Source organism: Bactrocera oleae, chromosome 3 (genome assembly GCF_042242935.1).
Source record: "Bactrocera oleae isolate idBacOlea1 chromosome 3, idBacOlea1, whole genome shotgun sequence".
In the NCBI taxonomy this organism is placed as follows: Eukaryota; Metazoa; Arthropoda; class Insecta; order Diptera; family Tephritidae; genus Bactrocera; species Bactrocera oleae.
Window position 1 is genome coordinate 92443628 of NC_091537.1, and position 22448 is coordinate 92466075.

General features: G+C 37.3%; 3 protein-coding genes across 3 annotated transcripts; all 3 read right to left on the reverse strand.

Moving 5' to 3' along the window:
* Nucleotides 1-11799: 11799 nt before the first annotated feature.
* On the reverse strand, nt 11800-15157 carry LOC106622811 (pickpocket protein 19). Its single transcript, XM_014242117.3, has 7 exons — nt 15139-15157; nt 14665-14893; nt 13856-14498; nt 13593-13742; nt 13112-13298; nt 12788-13039; nt 11800-12147 (listed from the first exon to the last, which is right to left on the reverse strand). Exons 1-7 carry the CDS (start codon nt 15155-15157, stop codon nt 11888-11890), a joined length of 1740 nt encoding a protein of 579 aa, XP_014097592.3. The 3' UTR covers nt 11800-11887.
* A 977-nt stretch (nt 15158-16134) lies between these two features.
* Nucleotides 16135-18292, reverse strand: LOC106625299 (pickpocket protein 19-like). Its single transcript, XM_070107228.1, has 6 exons — nt 17931-18292; nt 17241-17862; nt 17037-17186; nt 16786-16972; nt 16486-16731; nt 16135-16425 (listed from the first exon to the last, which is right to left on the reverse strand). Exons 1-6 carry the CDS (start codon nt 18143-18145, stop codon nt 16214-16216), a joined length of 1632 nt encoding a protein of 543 aa, XP_069963329.1. The 5' UTR covers nt 18146-18292; the 3' UTR covers nt 16135-16213.
* A 1172-nt stretch (nt 18293-19464) lies between these two features.
* Nucleotides 19465-21433, reverse strand: LOC106622815 (pickpocket protein 19). The gene is made up of 6 exons (XM_036368587.2): nt 21232-21433; nt 20523-21165; nt 20307-20456; nt 20053-20239; nt 19755-19997; nt 19465-19697 (listed from the first exon to the last, which is right to left on the reverse strand). The coding sequence occupies exons 1-6, from the start codon at nt 21426-21428 to the stop codon at nt 19465-19467; spliced, it is 1653 nt and encodes a 550-aa protein (XP_036224480.2). The 5' UTR covers nt 21429-21433.
* Between the last annotated feature and the right edge of the window lie 1015 nt (nt 21434-22448).

Below are 22448 nucleotides of genomic sequence, written 5' to 3' on the forward strand. Positions count from 1 at the left end.
TATGAGTATCTTTGCATATAATGGTGGAAGCAGTAGCGAAACTCATAGTAGCGCCAGCGGCATACAAATACATGGAGAGTAGCTGAGCGAGAAGGGACCGAAGAAGTGCCTTGCCGGCGCGTCGTGATCCAGCGCAATGCCAGATTGTTATGTCAAGTCACGTTTGGGGCGCAATTTTTATGTCACAACCGCACGCGCACATACATACATACATAGCTGCATATTTATATGAGTACACATACAAATGCAATTGCTCCGCCTCATCTGCGACAAGCGAGAGACGCCTGCGGACGATGGGCGATGGGCGTGCTATTAAGGGAAATCATACGCCGGCTGTTTACTTAGCAACTTGACTTTGCGTTGCTTTGACGTTGCGCGCCCTCGTGCTGCCATCGCACCTAGCAAGCATGACTGGTGGCATGCCACAACATGCCGTTAAGATGATGCCTGTGGCCAACCAATAAACCGGTAAAATCACACTCAAACAAGGCGCGCGTGTGTGTGCGCGCTAAGTGTAGTGGTATATGTGTGTGTGTGCCCGGTGGGTGGCAATGTGGAGAAGAGCTTCACAGCGTCGTAACCATGGCATCCATGGCAGCTGGTGTGAGATTTCACAGAAGTGTAGTATTAAAGCGTCGATTAGCCGCAAGGTGAGTCGCCCATACAATCAAGCAACGACTACACAAAGTGAGCGCAGGAGGACGAATAATCGAGCGGCGCCCTCAGTAGTAATGAAGAAGAGGCAGTGCCAGACAGTCAGGCAATGTAGCGTACAAGCATACAAATGCGCTAGGGATAGAGATGTGCGCCAGCGGGAGCGGAATGTCTATTTAAGCAGTTGTGCTTCCGCGGCTGTGCGCCTTCGCATGGACTATAATTTGCTAAACTAGTGGATAGGCGGCATGCCCACCGGAGGCAGGCAATGAAATGTGGTCGCCGCGTAGCTTAAACGAAGCCATGCCGCCACCAAGCTAGTACGCTCTATCTTTTGTGTCATTGTTTGCTTTTGCCTTTCCGCGCTGCTTCTTCCGGCTGACATCCTGCTGATGACTTAGCTTAAGCATTTAAAGGCGGAAAATTGCAGTTGTTATCAACAGCCCAAATGAAGATAACAGTAATTCCAGCTGTGTGGTTTTTCTCGGAACATTTAATGGCGTACACTCTCGTTTATACTCGTAAAGTATTGGGCCCATTAAAGTTGGCAAACCTCATTAGCTGGAGATTTAAGAGGCGCCACTACTCAAAGTGGTGAATATTATTTGATTTTCATTGAAGCAGCTTATGCGAGAGAGCAGAGGAAGTGAAAGCGGAAAATTGGATTATACTTAAATTTACTGTGCATTGTTTATAGTATTAAAGACATTGAAGTTGTATTTCCTTTTACTCTAGCAATAATGAAAATATATTTAAAAAAATATGTTGAGGTTTCATAAATTTTTTTTGTCACTCTCCACCCCTCTTTTTGCAAACTTTTATGTTCCACAGATGCGCCTATACAAATTTAGATGAATCTATAAATCATATCGAAAATTTTAATAATCAGACACCGAATTCGTGAACTCATTCATCGGTTCTACTAATTCAAGCGGCGAAGGTAAAGTTATGCCATTATATCTTTAATATAATAACTGATCTTGTTCGCAAGAGAACCAGTTATGCTTATCAAGATTTTTTGGAGAGATATTGATTCGGAAGAGTAAAGGGGGAGAGAGAAGAAAAAATTATAGACTGAAATGAATTTAGGTGAGAAAATTATAAAATAAAGAATAAAAGTTTTTTCTCGAGGATATCTGCATTCACCTGAGATTTCTGAAATTGCTAATTTTTCAGGCATAATACACTAAACTGGAACGAAGCGAAGCACAATTCTCGCTGATCTAAAGTGATGCAGAAATTAATGGTTATAAAAAACACTTTCCATGTAATCAGTTGTGATATGATATCATATATATCATTTGCTAGGAAATGTAGTAGAGTGTAGATGATACTGTTAGATCTGATATCATATGATATCTCATGATGTAGTAAAAGTAGGCGGAAACTAGTCGTCTTCAATGGTTCCAAAGTTATCTCTCTTAAGTCTGATAATAAGAAATAATAGGAAACCTTTAACGAAGGCCTTTCTTAGAGGTTTCTATCAACCAATTTTTCAGAGTACGAAGCGAAAAAAAGCATTCGAAACATTCATACCCTAACATAGGTATATAAAAATGATGAAATAATATCACTTGGTAAAGCGGTAAAAATGGCCAGCTTGAGAACGTAAGAAATTTCAATTTAAATATGCAATGTAGCATCTTTTCAAAAGAATTTTATATGCGAACTGCCTCATTTGATATAGCAAATGTTTACAAACGGTACTGAAAATCAACTTCTTCCTCTAATAAAATTTACAATGCTCATAAATCAAGTAAGCATACTGTTTTATTGCTTCACATATCTCCAAGTGATGTGGTGATATCGTGTATATGTATGTATATAAAAGAATGTAAAGATGAATGTTGTCATATGCATTAGCAAATATTTGAACAGTCTTTTTTAAATGTTGCTAATGGCTTGTCAATTAATCTTTTGGAAAATTCATTAAATGAGCAATTTATCATGTTCAAGTCAATTGACTGCATCTTTTTATTTATAGGCTCCTTTGGGTGAAAACAATACTCTTACTACTATAGGTGTTTGTCTTCCCACCATAAACATCAACATTACAGCTATATTCATATGACATTCCAATTATATTAAATCCCTCATGTACACTTTAATCTTTTATTGCATTAAGCATGCCCTGTTGGAAAATTGCGGCATTCAAGCTTAACTTTTGAAGTATGAGTATAAGGCAAACTTGTTATACAGCAGATTTCTGTAAAAATATTGCCAAGGAGTCCTTTGTTTAGTAATTTAACTGAAAATAAATACCTCTCAAAAAAAACACTCTCTCAAGAAGAAAACTCTCTCTCGAAAAAAACTCTCGCAAGAAATAAACTCTCTCACGAAAAAAACTCTCTCACGAAGATAAATCTCCAACTTTGGTAAGGGTCTGATCCCGCTTCTAATCACTCTAATAGTAAAAGCTTCTGAGCTCTATTATCATCTTTGTCAGGGAGGAATTCTGACTCATCTCAGGCAAACTTAGCCCTGCAACATATCGGTTTTACTAATCCCATCTATATCAGTAATTAATAACCAGCAGAAGAGTTCCCTGCAGGGTCCGCATTCAATATTTAATGTATTAATACAAATTCCATGCAACAATGAGCAAAGACACATATGTATGTATAGTATATATGTATTTATATATATATGATTCCTTATCAGTTTGTTGACTGCAATCATTGTCACCTCGCCACACTCTCACTCACACCGCTCAGCCGCAAACACTTATTGCTTATCATAATTATCCTTGTTCAATTATGTTGATGACAGCACACACCGCAGCAACACGCACGGTGTGTATGTGTATAAACGCAATCGGCTTTGTTTTTGCTTTTGTTTCTTACGTGACACACACTAATGCTGCAACTAATTCATTGAGTTGTTATTATTGTTATTATTGTTGGTGTTTATTGTCAGCAATTGATGGTTAGTGACAGTTGTATTCGTTGTGGCGTCGCTTGTTGTTGTTGTTGTTCTTGTTGTTATGCTGTTGCGGTGTAATGGTGCACGTCAAGTGTCAATTCGCATTGTTATCGCATGCATCGCGCACAAAAACAACAACAATCACAGTTCGGAAACAACAAGAGCAACACATAAACGATAAACTGCTATGATATTATAACTATAATTGCTTTCTCCATCATTTGCACAACTATACAGATGCATATATGTATAAATGTATAAATAATAGTGTTTTTATTGCTTTTGTTGCTTTCATGTATTATTTGCCATTATTACTCGCAATGCGATTTCCTATGATTTCGCAACAGCAAAAACAACAGCAACTATTGTTGTGCCACAAGTCAATTCATTCATAGTTGTATATGTGTATGTGTGTTTTTCTGCAAACAGTTTTCAATTGTCAGTGGATGCGAGTTCATTTGGCAGCTCTATTCTAATTTCCAAACAATAATGTTACAGTTATTTAAGTGTAGCACCGTTATACTCCCCCGTCATTTGTATTGCTGGCGAAATTAAGTGAGCAGCATAAAAGCAATCATCATTGTTGACAGCCATTATGCGGCCAAGTGGTTGCTTTCATTAACCTAAGTACGCGGTTTTTTATGCATTTCGAAAATTTCCACTATTTTTTTATTTTTTATGTATGCAAATGTTCAAAGGTACAGGTCTTTGTTTGTCAGAACGTTGATTGTCGCCGCATTTGCTTTTTCCATTGTTCTGTATTTGTTGCAACTGATATAAAATGATTTTGAGTAATGCGAACAGCTTTTTATAACATAAGAAGAAAAAGTTCTTCAAGATATTTAAAACTAGTTTCTGGGCACTCAATATTTTTATGCCCTAAACCGCATATAATAAGTTCGCCACGAAGTTTGTAAATCACAGAAGGAAATACCGGAAATCCTATAAAATAGAAATGATCAGAATAGTTCTTCAGTTTTGAGATATTGATCTGAGGGCTTTCAGACGTCCCAGAAGCTAGTCATTTTGCGGGACCGCTGATATCGTACCACTCTAGCATATAGCTACCAAACATGCTGACAATATATCCTCACCAAGTTCGGCATGAATTATTCCTCAAGGCAACACTACAGCCTCCGAAAAATTTGCTTCGATCGGACATTTACAGTTAATAGCTGCCATTTAAACTACCGATAAAAATCAAATTAAAGATGTATAAAAAGGCTATTTACCATACTTGTATATCGAAGAACCTAGCAAAACTCCTTCCATTGAACGCAAACCATTGGCCAGTTTTCCGAGTAATTTTTTGTAGGTATATATACTTTCTATAAGAAGTGACTCTCTTGAGTGAAGGGCATTATAGACTGAGATAACAACTTTTACTGCTCGGAATCCGACTTATTAGTCAAAACTCTATCATGAGATGTAAAGGAAGAATGGAAGATGTGATTGGAAGAAAACAGTGCACCCCATTGCCTCCATGCAATTCGAAGTTTACAGCGCGGTCTTGAAAAAAGACAGAATAAAGGACCTATCCGTGAAAAAAAAGTTCTAATTAATGGTCCGGAATGTAAATAAGCTTGAGGAAAATACAAAGTGTATTTGTTCGAAATTGAAAATGCCGAGGACTTGGCGCTCGGTTTGGCTTGCGAGGAACGTTTGCTCTGCTTTGTCGATTATAAGATCAGATTCTATAGAATACATAATATATTTCATTATGTTTGAAAACGCTTTCTAAAGATCACTCAGATTCAATTTCACTCTGCAACACTTAAGGCACAACACTTAGCTGTTCGTCAAACTCCTTATAATGCTCTTAGGCCCATGGTTTAAAGAAAATAATCTACTCTTATAAAATTGGTAATGTGTGCTCGAGTCACTTTAATTTTCGTAAGATTTTACGATGCCGTGGATGGACTATGTTTAGAGAATATCCTTCAAGGTACTGCTAACAAATTCCAACTGGAAAGTTTATACAGAAGATTATATTAGTAACAGACTGGTATTCGTTGGTGTTCATTCGACTAGTGGGTGGACTATTAATTTGTAACTCTTTCCGAGTCTTCTTTGGACGAATCCTTTGAAAAGAAAAAATACCTTATACAAAGTGCCTAAACTTAAGCTCGCCCAAAAAGAAATCTTACTGACAGTGTGGTAGACTTCACAAAAATGGTACTTTTGACTATATTTTTGAGAGTTTGTCCTCTTATGAGGTACTAGTAAAATATATAGCACCATTTCAACAAAAATTTTTTGTTTGAGAGCGCTTCTGAGCCAGTTTCAACTATAGGGTAGCCTCTATGTTATAAAGAAGATATATTAGATCACTGTTAGGATCGGTTAGGTTACTTAACGGAGATGGAAGAAATATTGAGTTATTAGCTTTGTCTTTTGATACGGCTCACTGCGGTACTTTTAGAGCACAAGACTCATATTAATTTGCAAAACGTGCTATCCAAGGCTTATAGCTGGCTTCCTTTGTGGTTTTATGCTGCTGCAGGATTTTAAAGCATGAAGTTCGTCGCTCTTGAGTTCGCTAAATTACTCTCATATCACTTTCAATCTCAATTGCTGTGCGCTGTTATTGTATATCTCTGACATGCATAATTACTACTCTAATCACTATGCATACCGCAAATACCACATTTAGTATTGCATGTATGCGTGCGTGTGTTGTTGTTGTGGGAATTATTATTGTCTGAATTTCACTATGAAGAGCTTATTTTCATTAATCGCATGTTATGCCGTTGCTGACGGTTGCTGCTGTTGTGTGTAGTTGTTGTGCGATTTCCGTCTAAACAATACAACTGTTTATTTGTAGACAATTTCATTCTCATTGCATACTTTTGTGCGCTCATTTGAGCATCGAAAGATAACTGAATTAAATTGTGTCTAATTTGCTTTAGCATAATATGCGGCGCGCAAGCAGACTCGCAAAGCACATATACATTGACACACACATACACGCACACGTACAGTTAGTCATACAATGTTGTTTGTCTGTCGGTTTTGTTTGCATTCGTATTTGATTGCTTGATTTTGTTGTTGTTGCGGTCTTTGCAGCAGCAAATTTGTTTGCTGATATTAAATATGCCGTTATATGTGCACTCATATACACACACACGCACTCAAACGCCATTTTAATGTCTATATAATTTCCCATAATTTCCCGCAGAGGCGAGTTCATTTGTTGCTGCAACAACAACAGTGTGTTTGGCGTTTAATTGCACACACTCGTATACAAGAAAGTGTGCGTGTGTGTGTCTCTGTGTATATGTGCTGTATATGTAGGTCAGTGCTTCCTTTGCATGCAGTTTAATTCCACTGAGAATTTATTGAGTCAAAGCCACAATTATGAGCAACAGAAGTTCATTTATTTGTCAAATTACATATTTATTATGTAAACATTTGCACATTAACTTGCCTTGTGTTGTTTTGTTGTTGCTCTTACAAGCATTCGTACAGAATTTATTTGCACATTTGCAATTTGAAAATGCATTGCCCGAAATGAAATTAAGTGTTATCTAATTGAAAGCTTGTTTCCGATAATTGTGTGATGATCGTTCGGGTTCGGTTGTGCTCAAATATTTACAAGATTTCTCTGGTAATTTATGCGCATAAATGCATTTTTAATTAACAACAAATGACTGTACAAATATTTATTTGGTTACTTTGCAGCTCATTCTCATTTTGCACTTGGAATTTCTATTCGGAAGCAATGAGCATTGAGTCCTCAATGCGGGTTGGTCAGATATTTTGTGAAAATATAAACAAATTATCAAAGATGAAACAATTTGTTTCGAAATTATTAATTTGTATTATTAATTTAGAAAACGTTTACTACAGTCGCACTGAAGGTATAATAATGCCTTTCACAAAAAAAGTTACCTTACAAGAACTTGATTTGGATCGATCAGTTTGTATGGCAGCTATATGCTATAGTTATTCGATCTAATCAATTTCTTACAATATTGTAGCATTGCCTTTGGTAATAATCTGTGCCAAAGTTCATAAAGATATTTAGTCAAATAAAAAAGTTTTCCATACAAGAACTTGATTTTGAACTTAGTTTGTATGGCAGCTATAAGATATTCTAGTCCGATATCGGCGATTCCAAAAAGAAAGCAGTTTATTGAGGAGCAAAGAAGCTATGAAAAATTATTATTTCACGCAATTTTTTCTCTCTCTCCATCTTACTCGCATACTAATAATATCTTATCTTTATGTCTTATCGCTGCAAGGTTCAATAACACAAATTCCAAATATTCTAAGCAACATTATGTCCATTTTTAAGTCCTTCAATCATTGCTAATATAGGTTTTATGCTGCACCACACTCTATACTTATTCTTACACACTAGTGTTCTGAAGTTACTAGATCTTATCATTACATAATTTAAAACGAAAATCGTTATTATTATTTCTATATTCCAATTAGTTATCCGCCAATGTCATATTTCCAAGCTTCACTTGTATAGACTGGTCTTTCCTCTGGCATCAATGACTATATCTCTCCATTATTGCACAATATTAAAGATTATACCTTACTTTCGAATGGACCAAATTTCGCACATATTATAAACTTACCAACTAATGCTTTAAAACCTGCGCAAGGGGGAGACTGAATGATTTAAACAAGCTCAGGGCCTGAACTTTTTCAATTTTGAATATCACCCCACGAATTTTAGGTAGGTAAGAGTAGGTACGCAAAAATCCGATTTTGCACTGGCAGAATTTTTAATAAATACAATATAATTTTTTCAATATATAATTTTACAACAGATTTATACATGTATAAAAAATAATATTGCAAAATTAGTGATATAAAATTACACATGTCGATTCCTCTTTGGATTATTGCCGTGCTAAACACACTATTAATCGGATGATTCCTTGATAAAGACACTCTGTACTATTTTCGCCGCAACTCTACAACGAACTGCTTTCGTCTGGGTAGCGAAACCAAACTGAATGTCCTGCATAACTTTTGCACCACCGATGTCGCTCTTTGCTGTCTGCTAAAGCAAATCCTATAAAATGATACGAAAGAAAATTTCTGTCGCAATGACTTAAAAAATGGGGTTGATAAGAGTGTTCGTAAATTCCACTCTCCAAAAACTTGACTGCTTTATCTTAAATTTACTTCAGTTTGTGTCACAAATTGCTCAAATTCGATGCCATGCCTGTTTATTAGTTTTGTGATTAACCAGAAGAAAGTTTGAACATTTTATTTCAGTTTTATTAGTATAAGAGGAAACCGGTTATTAACTATTAATATAAGAAATGCTTTGAAACAAGTACCTTGACACAGGGTGATTACGCTATTTCGACGGAAGTACTATTGATTTGGGAAGACTAGTAAAACATAATATATACATTACTATTGAAATTTTCAAACAATTCTTAATAGCGGAGATGCTCTCTTACATGTTTTGGAAAGAATTAGGTCTTGAGGACCATTGTTGATTTCATTAAAGGAAGTCGAGAAAATGATTGGTACTCTCTGTTTTCATAAAACGTCTAGGCTGAGAAGATTATTAAAAATTGTTATTTTATTATAGTATTTATTAATATTCTATGGTCAGCTGTACCCCAAATGACATGATGATGAAGAACCCACGAAGGCAATACGTGTATATGTGTGCTCTTTTTCAGCTATCTGTGTTTATTCGGTGGTATGGTGCATACAAAGCTTTCCAGAAATTAATTTTGGAAAAGTTTTTCTAGTAAAAATTATAAAGTCTTAGAGGTGGTTTTATTTGGTGCATGGAAAATAATTCGCTTAAGAGAAAAAAGCTCACAGGATGTGCGCTTTTAAAAAGCTCCATGGAAAACGAGTAGGTTAAAAACTCTGACAAAGCTTTTAAAACGCTCCAATGATTCTCCATTTGCGTTTTTTTCGCAGTATGGTGCATTTTTTGGAAAACAGCTTTTGCTTTTATGCTGTCGTTGTTGTAGCGGAACTTTAAAGTTCGTTTCGGCTGTTTCAAATAGTAACCATAAGATGGCGCCAAAAGAAACAAGTATAATTCGTATAATAGGAAATGTATAAAAAAAATTTAAGTAATTTAATTTTTATGTTTAAAGTTTTTTTAGATTAAGAGTTGAACATCGAAGATATGCCTCATCTCAAGACTTGTCTTTCCTTAGCTATAAATCCACTTCGATTTAAAAATTACACTATGTTTCCAAATCGACAAGAACACTTGCTTGGTTCGAATAAAATATATCAGGCCTATCATAAACATTGGTAAATCTATCTGAGGATCTAAAAACTTAGTGAATGACTACTCCTTATTGGAACCAGAGAAAAATATTCACATTTTCTATAGAAGATTATTGCAACTAAATTAATTATTTCAAAGTAAATGGGGGTAATAACTACAGAACACACTGAGGCTAAGAACGCAAGGGAGTTAAAAGTAAAAAGGCTCCATCTCGAAGGGTTAAAAATAAAATTATTTGAGTTTAATTCTTTGTTTTCTCTATTTTCTATGGTACACTTTATACTTAAATATAGTAACTGGTGATTTTTTAGGCTTGCGATTTTCAATGAGGCCATACTTTTTTCGGAGTTGGTCTTTTTGACAGTTTTTATTTAATTTATACTCAGTTCATGCGCTGCGTTCCGTATTCGGTTGACATAATGGCCATGCAGATTAGGTAAATCCTGCAAACATGGATCGGTTTCACACCAAGTTTATACCACTGGATAATGCGCATAATCAGAGCTGCCGTACAGTGCGCACCAAAAACGCTACTGCTGCTGTGGAGTAGAGTATTGAAGAAGGCCCGAATGAGTCCATTTGTCAACTCGCGGCGATAATACAGTTACAGTCAATGGAGAACGCCATAGAGCCATGCTTAATGACTTTTTCGTTTCTAAATTGAAGAATGTTGATGTGGACGATCTTTGGTTCCAACAAGACAGACGAACTTCACTAAATCGACTCAGCTCGTCACGCTGAGCATTTATCATATATACTTTATAAGGTCTCCGACGTTTCTTTTTGGCTGTTACAAACATCTTGGCAAACTTTGTATACACTGTTCAATGTATAAAAATGAACAACTGCTTAAAAGAAAGTCCACTTTTAATAGCGCCTAGTCACTAGTGGTTCCCTTCTTATGCAGCTTTGTAATCTCCTAGTCCTGTAATGTATTTTAACACAATTTCACGCCTATCGTTAGTGTGCATTTGACCCAAAATTTATTTAACGGCTTAAGTATTTAAATGCACGAAATAAAATTAAAGAAATAGAAAGTGGAATCGGTAAATTGGGGCTCTTAAGTTCAATGACCCAAGTCAAAACAAAGACCACAAAACTTTTTAAACTTTCTAACATGCTGCCAGGCAGAGGGAGCGCTTTCGAGTTTAATATTTATTTCTATTTTCCGCGTTCTTTTTCTGGCATTTCCACATTCTTTTCACAACTAAATAAGTAGTTTTGCTCGTAAACGTTGTCTCAGTCAAACAACAGTTAACAAGAAACGCGAAACTTTTGCTGGAAAAAAAAACAAACGTTATTGTGGTAACACAAGCACTCGCAACGCATAAAGGACCAAAAAAGTGTCTGTGAAGCTTAGTAAACTAAAGCGGTGAGAACAATAAAATGCAATAAAAGTTGCAACAAAAACAAAAATAAATTGAAGAACGGGAACACTCGAGACTGCAGCTGAATTTTATGAAAATACAACTTTGCAAGAGAAATGATTGTGTTAAACACAAAGAGGAAAAAGAAGTATACAAAGAAGAAGCAGAGCCAAGGGGCCACAAACTAGCATAGAGCGCAGCAAGAGCGTAAAATCTCGAAGTTACTTTCCGCGGCGCGCTGTTGGTGACAATGACACTGGCAATGACCATGCTGTCGCCTTTGCCCAATGGAATCCACCTCATTCATGTTGCAGTCGACCGTGAAAATGACAGCTGCAATCATGCCAACAACAAAAACAATAACAATAAAAGCACGAAGCGAGAGAGGAAGCAAATCACAACAAGAGCCTGTGCAATGCCACCACAAACGACATGACGACTGCCACGGCGCGTCGCAAGCAGGAAGAGTGATGAAGCAGCAACTTAAATGGCGGCAAAGCGGGACACGCAAAACTTTGTTTAGAAGTAGGCAAGACAATGAAACGGAAATGACACGAAACAATAATTATTTTCGCTTTTCTCTTTTATTTTCCATATTGCTTTGTTTAAATGCGTTTTGTACATTTTTCGCAACACGTCCCTTTTTCTACTTTTTCTTTGCTAGCAGTAACTGATTTTTGTGATTGGCATTGTAACTATATAAATGCCACGCGCTTTATCGGTCTCCAGTAATGTTGGGCAGCTTCCCCTTGGTGTTTTCGGGCTGCTTATTTTCAACATTGTGGTCATATAATTGCCTCATCCAGTCTTCCAACAACTTGCTGTCGTAATTGTTGGCGGTTATTAAAGGCCTTTTGAGCTTATTGTGTAACCTCCGAAGGCGTTGTGGCAAGTAAACGCAGAAATAGTAGATCAATTCGATGACACTTATAACGGAACAGCCGAGAAAGAGTGCGGTGGCGTTGCCAAAGTTCACTGTGAAAAGATGTGAATGAGTTAATAAGTGTGGCTTCTAATGGGCTCAGACATGTGGAAATCAAAAATCAGAGCTTATACATATTATATTTTATATTGTGTTGAAACGCTATAAATATACTTAGCCTCTAAAAAGCCCAAACCTATATCTTATGGGAACTAACCTTAAGTTTAGGCCTCTTTACTAGTTCTTGAGTTAATTTTTGGAAATCTCGATTAATTTCTAGGTTATTTTTGAATTATCAGTGCCAAAAGTATTCAAAGAGACTCCCGGAGAAAAAGAGATTCTCAGAATAAATATTTCAAAATGATCTTCCTATCAACGGAAGTACTTTTAAATTTATTATATCGTAAGAGGACAAGGCTTTTCAGTCAGCACAAAAAGACACTGAAATGAACTAAGTTGCACTGAGTTACCGTTGGAAAAGTTAAGATGATAACTTTCGTAAATTTCAGATTATTGAATTGAAAAGTATTGAAAAACGTTTATGTACTGAGAATATATGCTATACTAATTAAGTTACAACCCACAAGGTATGAGTTTTGTCAACAGCCTCATTCCCTCATATAATACTTTTTTTTAATCGCCTAACGCTTAACATAACCCCACCACATTTTCCTTCCTCTCTTTTCTACTCACCTAACAAATCCACCCAAGTGTAAATGACAGTCGTGCGAAAGACAACGATCGAATCGCGTATAAAGAAAAAGTCGAGGTCCACAAATGAATCATTCGGTTTCTGTTCGACATTTGGCAGATCGTAAGCGCGTATGTCTACGTGATAGGACAGTGACAGACAATTTAGGAAGCACTCGCAGACCATGCCAAGCTCTTGCAGGGTTGCCAGTAAGACATCCCTTTCGCCGCTTTGCTGAAAGTACTTCAAACGATCTGGAAATATGAAAAGCAAGTGGGATGAGGTATTTTTTTAAGGACTATGCGAAATAACGTAACGTAGCTTACCGTTATTCACCGCCAAACAGGGCATGTCTGACAATTTGCAGGACGGGTACTGACCCGGTGGAAAGAACATGTCAAATGTACAGTTACAAAACTTCATCATATGTTCTTGTTGGCATTCGGCTTGGCAGTTTTCAAACATATATTTGTGGTTGAATAGTGTTTTGAAGTCGACGCTGTTATGTTCATGCTGGGAATTTAGAGTAAAAAATCACATATATATATATTCTTCTTAAGAATACAAAGTTTACAATATTTCTTTCGAAATTTTATAGATTTTACATATAATTTCTATGGTCCTTTCTCTAAAACTTGTTTCTAACAGTAATCAGTAGTGGTATGAATATATGTATAATTATAAATCACTTCAAGTTTATGTAAGATCGAAAGTTATACTCAAAGAAAAAAGTCTCGAAGAATGCTGTATGAAGGTCTTAACCATATACTTTAAGATCACTTCTTAAAAGAGCTGAAATCCACTTACATCGAAAACGCACTCGCGGACACTCGATGGTAAACTTCGAGTAGTTGAATCGTAGAAATTTAGTTGTGCATTTAACTGGACGTAAACCTTATCACTCAACAAGATTTCATTGCGAAAACTCCACCAGACACCTGGCTGCATCAGCATAAACTGCAATTAACAAGAAAAAAACAAAAATATGCCGAATTTAACAATACGACCAAATGCAAAACTTGTCTCTTCCGCTCTCTCTCCCACTCTTAGTCACCCTCTCACTCTCTCACCATAATTCTCTTCGGGTTAGTTGCAAAGGGCGAATGCAACTGTTCGTTTATCAGCACTCGCACGTTTAGACCATTGTCCGGCCCCTCTTCACTAGCATGTAATGGCCATTTATCATCTATCGATTCTGTTAATTCCCCAGTCATCGTTTCGATTGTATTGAAGGACATGCAAAAGCCATATACGGAGCGACGTGCTATAAATATATCACAACAATTCATGGGATTATGACGCCATACACAATCTGTCAGCAGTTCGTCACAACGCCACGCCATAAATTGCGCCACGTTAGTGAAATTCACATAGTCCAAATTATGAAGCGATTTGTTGCCCAGGCTTTCAAATACATCGAAACTACCGAGACGTAAATTGTCATAAAGTGCCACCGTTTTGGTAAATATTTGTTCCAGCTCGGTGTTGTGGTGCTCGGGACGTAGAAAGTTTTCTTTTGCCGAAGTGAAACGCGCCCAATTCAAGCGATTTTCATTACATATATGCACCTCGGGGAAAACGATGCGATAAACCGGATAATTTGTTGAGTTAATAACTGTCTTGAACTGTTGTTTGTTGTAGCGCGCGGCGAGCATTTGTATGACGAAGATCAACATGCCGAGTGCAAGGAGAAAGCCAACGGTCCAAAATAGGCTGAAAGCGAGAAAGATGTAACTTTTTTATGAGTCTAAGTATATGTTGTGTATGTGTCTATGAACCAAATTTGCGCCATTTTTGTGTCCTCTTAACTACACTTATGCGGAAAAGAAGTGAGTGACGAAGAGTGTGAAATTTTTTCACACTCGTCACAGTCGCTTACCGCGTCAATCGATTCATATTTGCCTCGAATGTCTTGTTCAGACCATGTATGCTGGTCTGCTGACCGAATTCGGTGAGTAATTCTTTTACGATTTTTAAATCTTTACTCGCTTTATTCTGCGCATTGTTATGCCCGCAACGGTTTTCAAATGTTATCAAATTAGGGCGCGGATAAATTCGAGTTAAGCGACGATTGCGTACGATCTCTTGTGTTAGCATTGCTTCTGGTACTTAATTCAGATAACTTCGTGAATTTTAAAATAGTTCATCTAATAAACTTAAAAATTTTATTTCCGAATTCGTGTTACACCGTTAACACCTCGCTGCTTAAGCGTGCACTTTCACTTTGGCGCTGCGAGTAGCGCCGCTACGCGATTTTATATGCAGTGCAAATTATCGTTATGCGTACACTATATTAACTCTTAGTAGACCGCCGAGGTAGGCGAGGAGTATCTGTGGGTTGTCTTTTATTTACTAGTGTCAACTGGTAACATTTTACAGCCCAGCGCTGGCGCTCGAGTGAAAGAATGTGCACCAATAAAGTTTATAAGCATTGCCTGTATTTGCCGTTATGTGACCTGCGCTATTTAATTTATAGTAATAATAAATAGTTGTAATACAAACACATTTAATTTTGATTGTTGTTTGATTGCAACTGCGGCGCTGACAGGCGGCATTCAATCGTCCACATACTATTCAGTGGTAAAGAACTGGATGAGAGTGTGTTGGTGCCTACATTGAATATGTGTTAATTTGTTGTTCTAAATGGCACGTGTAGTGCATATTTTATAAATGCAAAATTACAAAGTTTAAAGTGTAAAGAGCTAATTATATGACAACTTGCTTCAGCCAATTGCTTTCATTTAAGGCTTATCTCTTAGAACTTGAGCTTGTAACGATTTTTGCTCAGCAACAATTTTTCTCTTATTTATCAGGTGAATCTATATCACAAACACACATCAAGATCGTGTATTAATAATTTATACTGCCAGAACCATAAATCCCTTTTCACCAATTTTAATTTGTACGTTAGTTGATGTGGTTTTACTGCAGACAGTCTCTCATACCTTGAACTTTTTTCTATGAAATGCATATTTTTTTAAATCTTCAGAACTTTATGATGTTAAAAAAGTGATCTAAATATTGAGACATGAAATATGGCCTACATGGCTTTGACGCAACTGAAACTATAATATGTATACACCAATATGTACTTAGCAAAGACGCACATCTTATACGAGAGTCACGAAGACGGTTGACATCAGTTATCACAAATTTGAATTCAATAAGAAACACAGTAGTAAATATCCAAGCATTCATTTCATTTATGATACTTACAATATAATGAGATTCGTCAGTAAGAGACTTCGACTTTTAGTTCAGAAAACCTGATAAGAAACCAATACGCAATCATGGTAAATCAATTAACCCATCCTAAAGATCATACTCTACCATTAAAACAATCAAAATAATATTAAAGAATCTTGCTACATAACTTAACTACAACAAATACTGGACGATGCACAAATATTATTCGAAATAACTTAATTTCAAAACTTCGGCTGTGCCCTGTACACATCCCGATATTCTCTCAACTTAATTTTAGTCTGCTCGACCCTGGAAGGTCTTCGTCTTAGTTGATGTGGCCGCCCTTGTTTCTTCCTAATACGTCTCGGTGCGACTATAAAAACGAAGTAAACCAGCTCGACAATACTTATAAGGGAACAGCCTAAAAACAGTCCGGTGGTGCCGCCAAATGAAACTGCGAAGAGAGAGTTGGATAAAGAATACAACTGTAATAGCTAAACCTTAAAAATCGTACCAATCAAATCGACCCAAGTGAAAACCAAAATCGTCTTATATTTCGTAATGAAATCTTTCTCAAAATACACGTCTAAATCAACTATAGTGCGGTTCTCCACATATTCCGTGTGCATAAAGTCTCTCGATTTGATTGCAACAAAGTAGCGCAGGGAATCGCAGCTCACAAAACAGCTACACACAATGCCTGGATATTGGCTGGACATGTACTTCTCCTGACCAGGTATCTCGAAATTGACTAGATAGTCTGCGAAAGAAACGCTAATAATGTAAAAAGTAACCGTTTATGTGTTCGTTTTACTGTTATATTTTGCCAAGCATGGTAAATCCACGAGTCTGCAGTGTGGATAAGGGCTCGGTGGAAAAAAAATATCCAAAGTACAGTTACAATACTTCATGAGATACTCCTGCTGGCACTCAGATTGACAATTTTCGAAGCGATAGCGATGACCATAAAGCGTTTTGAAGTCATCACTATTCTGCTCATCCTGTAAATAAGTTATAGGAGGCAACTTGTTAAGGAGTAAGCTATGTATAACCCCGCACACACACCTTAAATACGCAACCACGTTCACTGGAAGGTACGCGCCTCGTCTCGTCTTCATACTTATTAAGAAAACCATCCAAAGTGATGCGCGTTCGCGTCTGACCGGGAATATCCATTGGTATGTAGTACCAGACGTTCGGTTCCACAATCATTACCTGCAAACTATGAGTTAAAGCAGCCAAAGTCAACCTAATTGGTAAGCAACTCACCGTTATGCCATCAATACCGCCCGTGAGATGTTGTTGTTTATTCAACATAACCTTAACGGCGAGGCCCGCATACTTCCCACCTCTGTCCGTGCGCCAGGGCCAAGTGGAGTTGTGCTTTTTAGGCATTTCCACCGAATTGAAGGCTAAACAGAAACCTAACTGTGAGCGGCGCTCCATGAAGATGTCACAACACTTATGCGCGTGACTCTGCCATTTGCAATGCGTGAGTATCTCCCAGCAACGCCAGGCCATAAAGCGTGCAACGGCAGTGAAATTGATATAATTCAGTTCATGTAACGGAAATTTCTCTAACTGCGCGAAACGATCGAACTTACCGAAGGTGAACGTGTCGTAGAGTCCAATTATTTCGGTAAAGAGCTCTTCTTTGGAGTTATTGCGATGCGTCGGTAGCAGGAATTTATTCTTCGCCTCTAGTAGACGCGACCAGTTAAGCCGATTCTTATTGCAAATCGTTACCTCGGGGTATTTCACTTTACGTAATGGAAAGTGTGTATTTTCGACGACTGTCTTGAATTGTCCTTTCGCAAAGCGTGACGCGAGAAAGAGGCAAACGCAGACCAGTAGTATAAAAGCGATAACGAATGCGATCGTGCTGAGAGCGCTGCAACAGGAATGTGTGTATCAGAATATTTTTTGTTTTGTTTCAACTTCACCGTTATCATAACTTACCGCTCCAATTTCCCCACACCCGGCGCCAACATAACGTTTACGCCATGAAATGTGGTCTCCTGGCCGAACTCTTGCACCAAATTCACTAAAACTTTGCAGTCTTTCTCACATGGACTCGATTCTTGCACGCTAACCCTCTTTGCACTAGACAAACCTCTGAAGTTAGACATTCTTCGAGAGGCATGGCGGGTTTTGAAAACTATCGGTGATAGCATTATTAGCCCAATCGGCAGTGTTTTAATTATTTTAATGTTAATAAGCTTCAAATATGTCCACTCAACTTCACTCAAGAATGAGTACTTTCTATAATGCGAGTGAGTGCTTGCACGCGCTGGTCCGTGTGTAAAAATGACTCTCGTAGGCAATTGACTGACCGCGAAAGACGGAGTTTTGCATGATTTTTATACTTTTGCCAGACCAGCGACTGACCTTGTGCTAATTTGTTGAGCGTGCCTACTCATACACAGACACACCAACACTTTTATTTGAATGTCTGCTTCGTTATCGTTTGGAAAGTCGGATTTTGTCTGAGTCCTTTGCATTTATGCACGTTTGATTGACATTTGATTGAGTTTAAAATTTTCTGATAAATTTGCAAGTTTATTAACAGCCCTTTTGCACAAAATCTAAATGATTAACGGTACATGCAAAGGAATGTACGTATATATGTTGTATTGCATTCACATATATATGTATAATTACAAGCACGTGTAAGTAAATTTTACAAGGTTCGCATATTACATTAACGCTTGCAAAAGAGTTTCACTTAACAGTGAATAAGTGACACGCAAGTAATTAGGACTCAACATTACACAACGGCACATTTTGGGTTAGTGAGCGAATTTTGTAATTAAAATGTAAACGAATAAACTAATTAAGTAGTGCTAGTGTCAGTAATTACGTCATAAACGGAAGGAAATAATGTTCACAATTTTATGAAATAATTGAAGGGTTTATCAGACATTCCAGCAAAATGTTGCATAAAATTTACTCAAAATCCAACAAAGGACTCAAATACATAAGATGATCATCACAAAATACTTATTTACAGTCTCATCGCCTTTCATTGGTTTCAGCACAAACTTAAGGTCATTTCTAAATTGATTCGACGAACTCTAAACAAAATTCAAATACAACAGATATTGATATTGTGCTTACAATACTCAGATTTAAATTAAGTAAACACTAAAAATCACGTGAAAGCTCTCAAAATCCTTAAAAAAAGTCAAGTTAGACAAATCAACTTAAACCCAAAACTAGTCCAACTTACAGACATCCACAAGTTATGACCAAACCTCAAATACGAGCTTGAGTTCAAAAAACTCAACTCCTACCAAAATTAAACTTTCACTCAAAAACTATATTTTTGCTTTAAATCTTTTAAGCATCATTTAAAACTCTAATACTGACTTTTACCGTTTTCCGTATTAATATTAAAATTCAATTAAAATTAATTAAAACTCTTTCAATATAAAAATAAAATCTGAACATACTGAAATTTCAACTCCAACTCAGCTAAAAATTTCCACTAAAATTAGTAACTAACTTTTTGAAAACCATATTTATATAAATTTAAATTATTTTCGCTGCGTTCCCTGTACGAGCGCAATGCCGGTCGGCTATATGGTAATTTGTTGTGTAGTTTTCCGTTATCTATTCGGCTGCTTAAGCGATGCTGAGGCACTTTCACGAAAAAGAAGTATAACAACTCCGCAAGGTTTACGAGAGAGCAGCCAAGAAAGAGAGCAGTGATGTTGCCAAGATTATCTGAGAAATGTTAGGTTAGGTTAGCAATAATAGATCTAAATGGTATTTTATACTCACAGAGCAAATCGATCCAAGTGTATACTAAATTCGTTTTATAGACGATAATAAAATCCCGTTGGAAGTTTATATCCAACAAGAGAGTATCGTTCGTTTTCCAATGCTCTTTCAGTTGCAGAGGTCTGGTACGTACTTTTATATTATATCGCCACGAACGACAGTTGTAAAAACACTTGCAGACCATGCCAGGATGATTGGTGATAGAGGGCTCCTTAATTGACTCCTGGAAATATTGAACAAAATCTGAGAAGAAAAAGTTTATTTTTTATATTCCTTCCAACATAATTCCAATCCTTACGGTTGTGACGTGCCAAACAAGGAAAGTCCAACAATTTGCATATTGGATAGGGTCCGATTGGGAAAAATATATCCACAGTGCAGTTACAAAACTTCATTAGGTGCTGTTGCTGGCATTCAGCTAGGCAATTCTCATACATATAAACGTGACCGGTAAGAGTTTTAAAGTCGGGACCATCCTCTTCGTCCTGCAATACATTCGATTGTGTGAGTGTGAATTCTGAGTCACGCACATGAGCTTGCATAGTGGTTTACCTTAAAGACGCATTGTCGCTTCGTTGACGACACACGCTTCGTGGCTGGATCGTAGAAACTCATAAAGGCATCGAGGTAAACACGCGCATAAACATCCTTCGGTATATCTATAGAAGAAAAGCTCCAGACATGGGGTTGCACATTAATGATCTACAGAGGTTAAAAGTTTCAAATTTTCAATAAACAAAAATGCGAACACTTTCTCTCTCAACTCACCGATATACCTTTCGAATTGGTCGAGTACGGCGAATGCTTATCTTCATTCAGTAATGTGCGAACTTGCAGACCGTTCCTCAAACCACCGTCGCCCACACGACATGGCCACTTCGAGTCCATTTTCTGTTTCAAAAGCCCTCTAGACGATTCTACCGAATTGAATGCCATGCAGATGCCCAAATTCGAGCGTCGTCTTATGAAGATCTCGCAACAGTTCACAGGGTGATAACGCCACACACAATCCGTTAGCAACTCCTCACAACGCCAAGTCATGCTACGCGCCACTTCAGTGAAATTGATGTAATTGAGTTCCGCTACCGGCTTATCCGTTAGATTTGCGAAACGTTCGAAGTAGCCGAACATGAATGTGTCATACATGGCGACAATCTCCACGAATAGCCGCTCGTACGAAGTGTTATGATGTGCATGCCACAGAAATTTGTGCTTTACCTCTTCCAGGCGCGCCCAATTCAAGCGATTCTTATTGCATATAGTCACTTCGGGAAAGGGTACCTTGTAGATGGGGTAATTGATGGAGTATATGGTGGTTTTCAATGCACTATGAGTAAAGCGATTGGCAAGGTATTGACTGAAATAAATGAGCAGGCACAGTGAGGACACGACGCACAGAGCCCAAAGTGCGCTGAAGGTATGAGAAAATACTAGCATTTCCATGTTTCTAATTTTCACGATATCGCAGAAGACTTACCGTTCCACTCGTCCGGTGCCAGTGCCAAGCATGCGCTTCAAACCGTGCACGCTTGTTTCTCTACCATATACATCCAACTCCTGTTGACAAATGTCTTGACAGTTTTCGTATTTAGAGTGACTATCTTCTTCAGTTTTACAGGAATGAGAATTTCCACTTTTTGGCTTAACCGTTACAACGTAAATATCCTTTTTCATGTTTCCTGTTGATGACAGTTTCATAACTGAGTCCAACGGTGTTGTAGATCGACTTTTCAGTAACCAACAGGAAGGTGCTCTTGAAGATAGAAAATTTATATATGTTGGAATTAGTTTCTACAGTTCTTAAAGTCACAACACCGTCATTTCATCTTCAATGGATTTTCACTAGCACACTTCCATACTTAATATAAGAAGACAATTTAGTGACCGAAGAAATCGCAGTTTGAGTTTTACATAAGGTGGAGTCGAAAAAACAGACAACTTTTCAAGGTTTGAAAACAGCCCTCTAATAGCGATGATAGCAAATGGTTAGCTGGAGCTCAAGATATAGAAGATAAGTTAAAGGAGAGAGCTACTATCTGGGCTCTTCTGTTACATACCTCCAAAGTTCTGCGATCTTAAACTAAAGAACTCCCAAAAACCAGTTTTAGAATATTTCCTTTTTAGAAAAAATACATATTCACAAAAATTCTGAAAAGTCTATATTTACACTTTCAAATTCTATGTTCTGTTTATTCTGTCCAGTTCAGAAACACCGTTATTAACTGCAACCAGAACCGGTGAAGCACTAGTATTTATATGAATATTCAATTATTTATTTAATTACGTTCCTTTATTTACTTCTTAAGTGTCCTTTATCACTTTCAAAGCGCATATTCATGCAACAGAGTCAATTTACATTGCAAACAACCGATTTGGTTACTAATTTCTCACACACTCTTGTATTTTGTATGTAAATATTTTTGTTTGCAAACCAAACCCGCCGATGACAAAGTTAAACTCACAACAAAGCGTGGAAATCAGAACCGAGAGCATAAATCAGAAAACCGCTTATGCTCCTTGAGGCAGGCGTTCACCGTGCCGTGCCAGCAGTACACGTGACATGGAGACCATGACCCGATTGAATGCGCTCAGAAGCCCGGCAACAATTGCATGTGGAAAACTTTTTGCAAATCTTTGTAAATAATCATATTTATGATACAAACGGTAAATATTTGCAAGCGCACTCAGATACAC

Excerpts from the sequence above, each read along its gene's own strand:
- LOC106622815 (XM_036368587.2), bottom strand. The coding sequence starts at position 21,428 with ATGAAAAAGGATATTTACGTTGTAACGGTTAAGCCAAAAAGTGGAAAT. Across the intron at positions 21,166-21,231 it reads GGCACCGGACGAGTGGAACG|CGCACTTTGGGCTCTGTGCG; the intron begins GTAAGTCTTCTG and ends TCATACCTTCAG. Across the intron at positions 19,698-19,754 it reads CACTTGGATCGATTTGCTCT|ATAATCTTGGCAACATCACT; the intron begins GTGAGTATAAAA and ends AACATTTCTCAG.
- LOC106622811 (XM_014242117.3), bottom strand. Across the intron at positions 13,299-13,592 it reads TCCGCGAGTGCGTTTTCGAT|CATGAACATAACAGCGTCGA; the intron begins GTAAGTGGATTT and ends CTAAATTCCCAG. Across the intron at positions 13,040-13,111 it reads CTGTTTGGCGGTGAATAACG|ATCGTTTGAAGTACTTTCAG; the intron begins GTAAGCTACGTT and ends TCATATTTCCAG.
- LOC106625299 (XM_070107228.1), bottom strand. The coding sequence starts at position 18,145 with ATGCTATCACCGATAGTTTTCAAAACCCGCCATGCCTCTCGAAGAATG. Across the intron at positions 17,187-17,240 it reads GCGGTATTGATGGCATAACG|GTAATGATTGTGGAACCGAA; the intron begins GTGAGTTGCTTA and ends CATAGTTTGCAG. Across the intron at positions 16,426-16,485 it reads CACTTGGGTCGATTTGATTG|TTTCATTTGGCGGCACCACC; the intron begins GTACGATTTTTA and ends CTCTCTTCGCAG.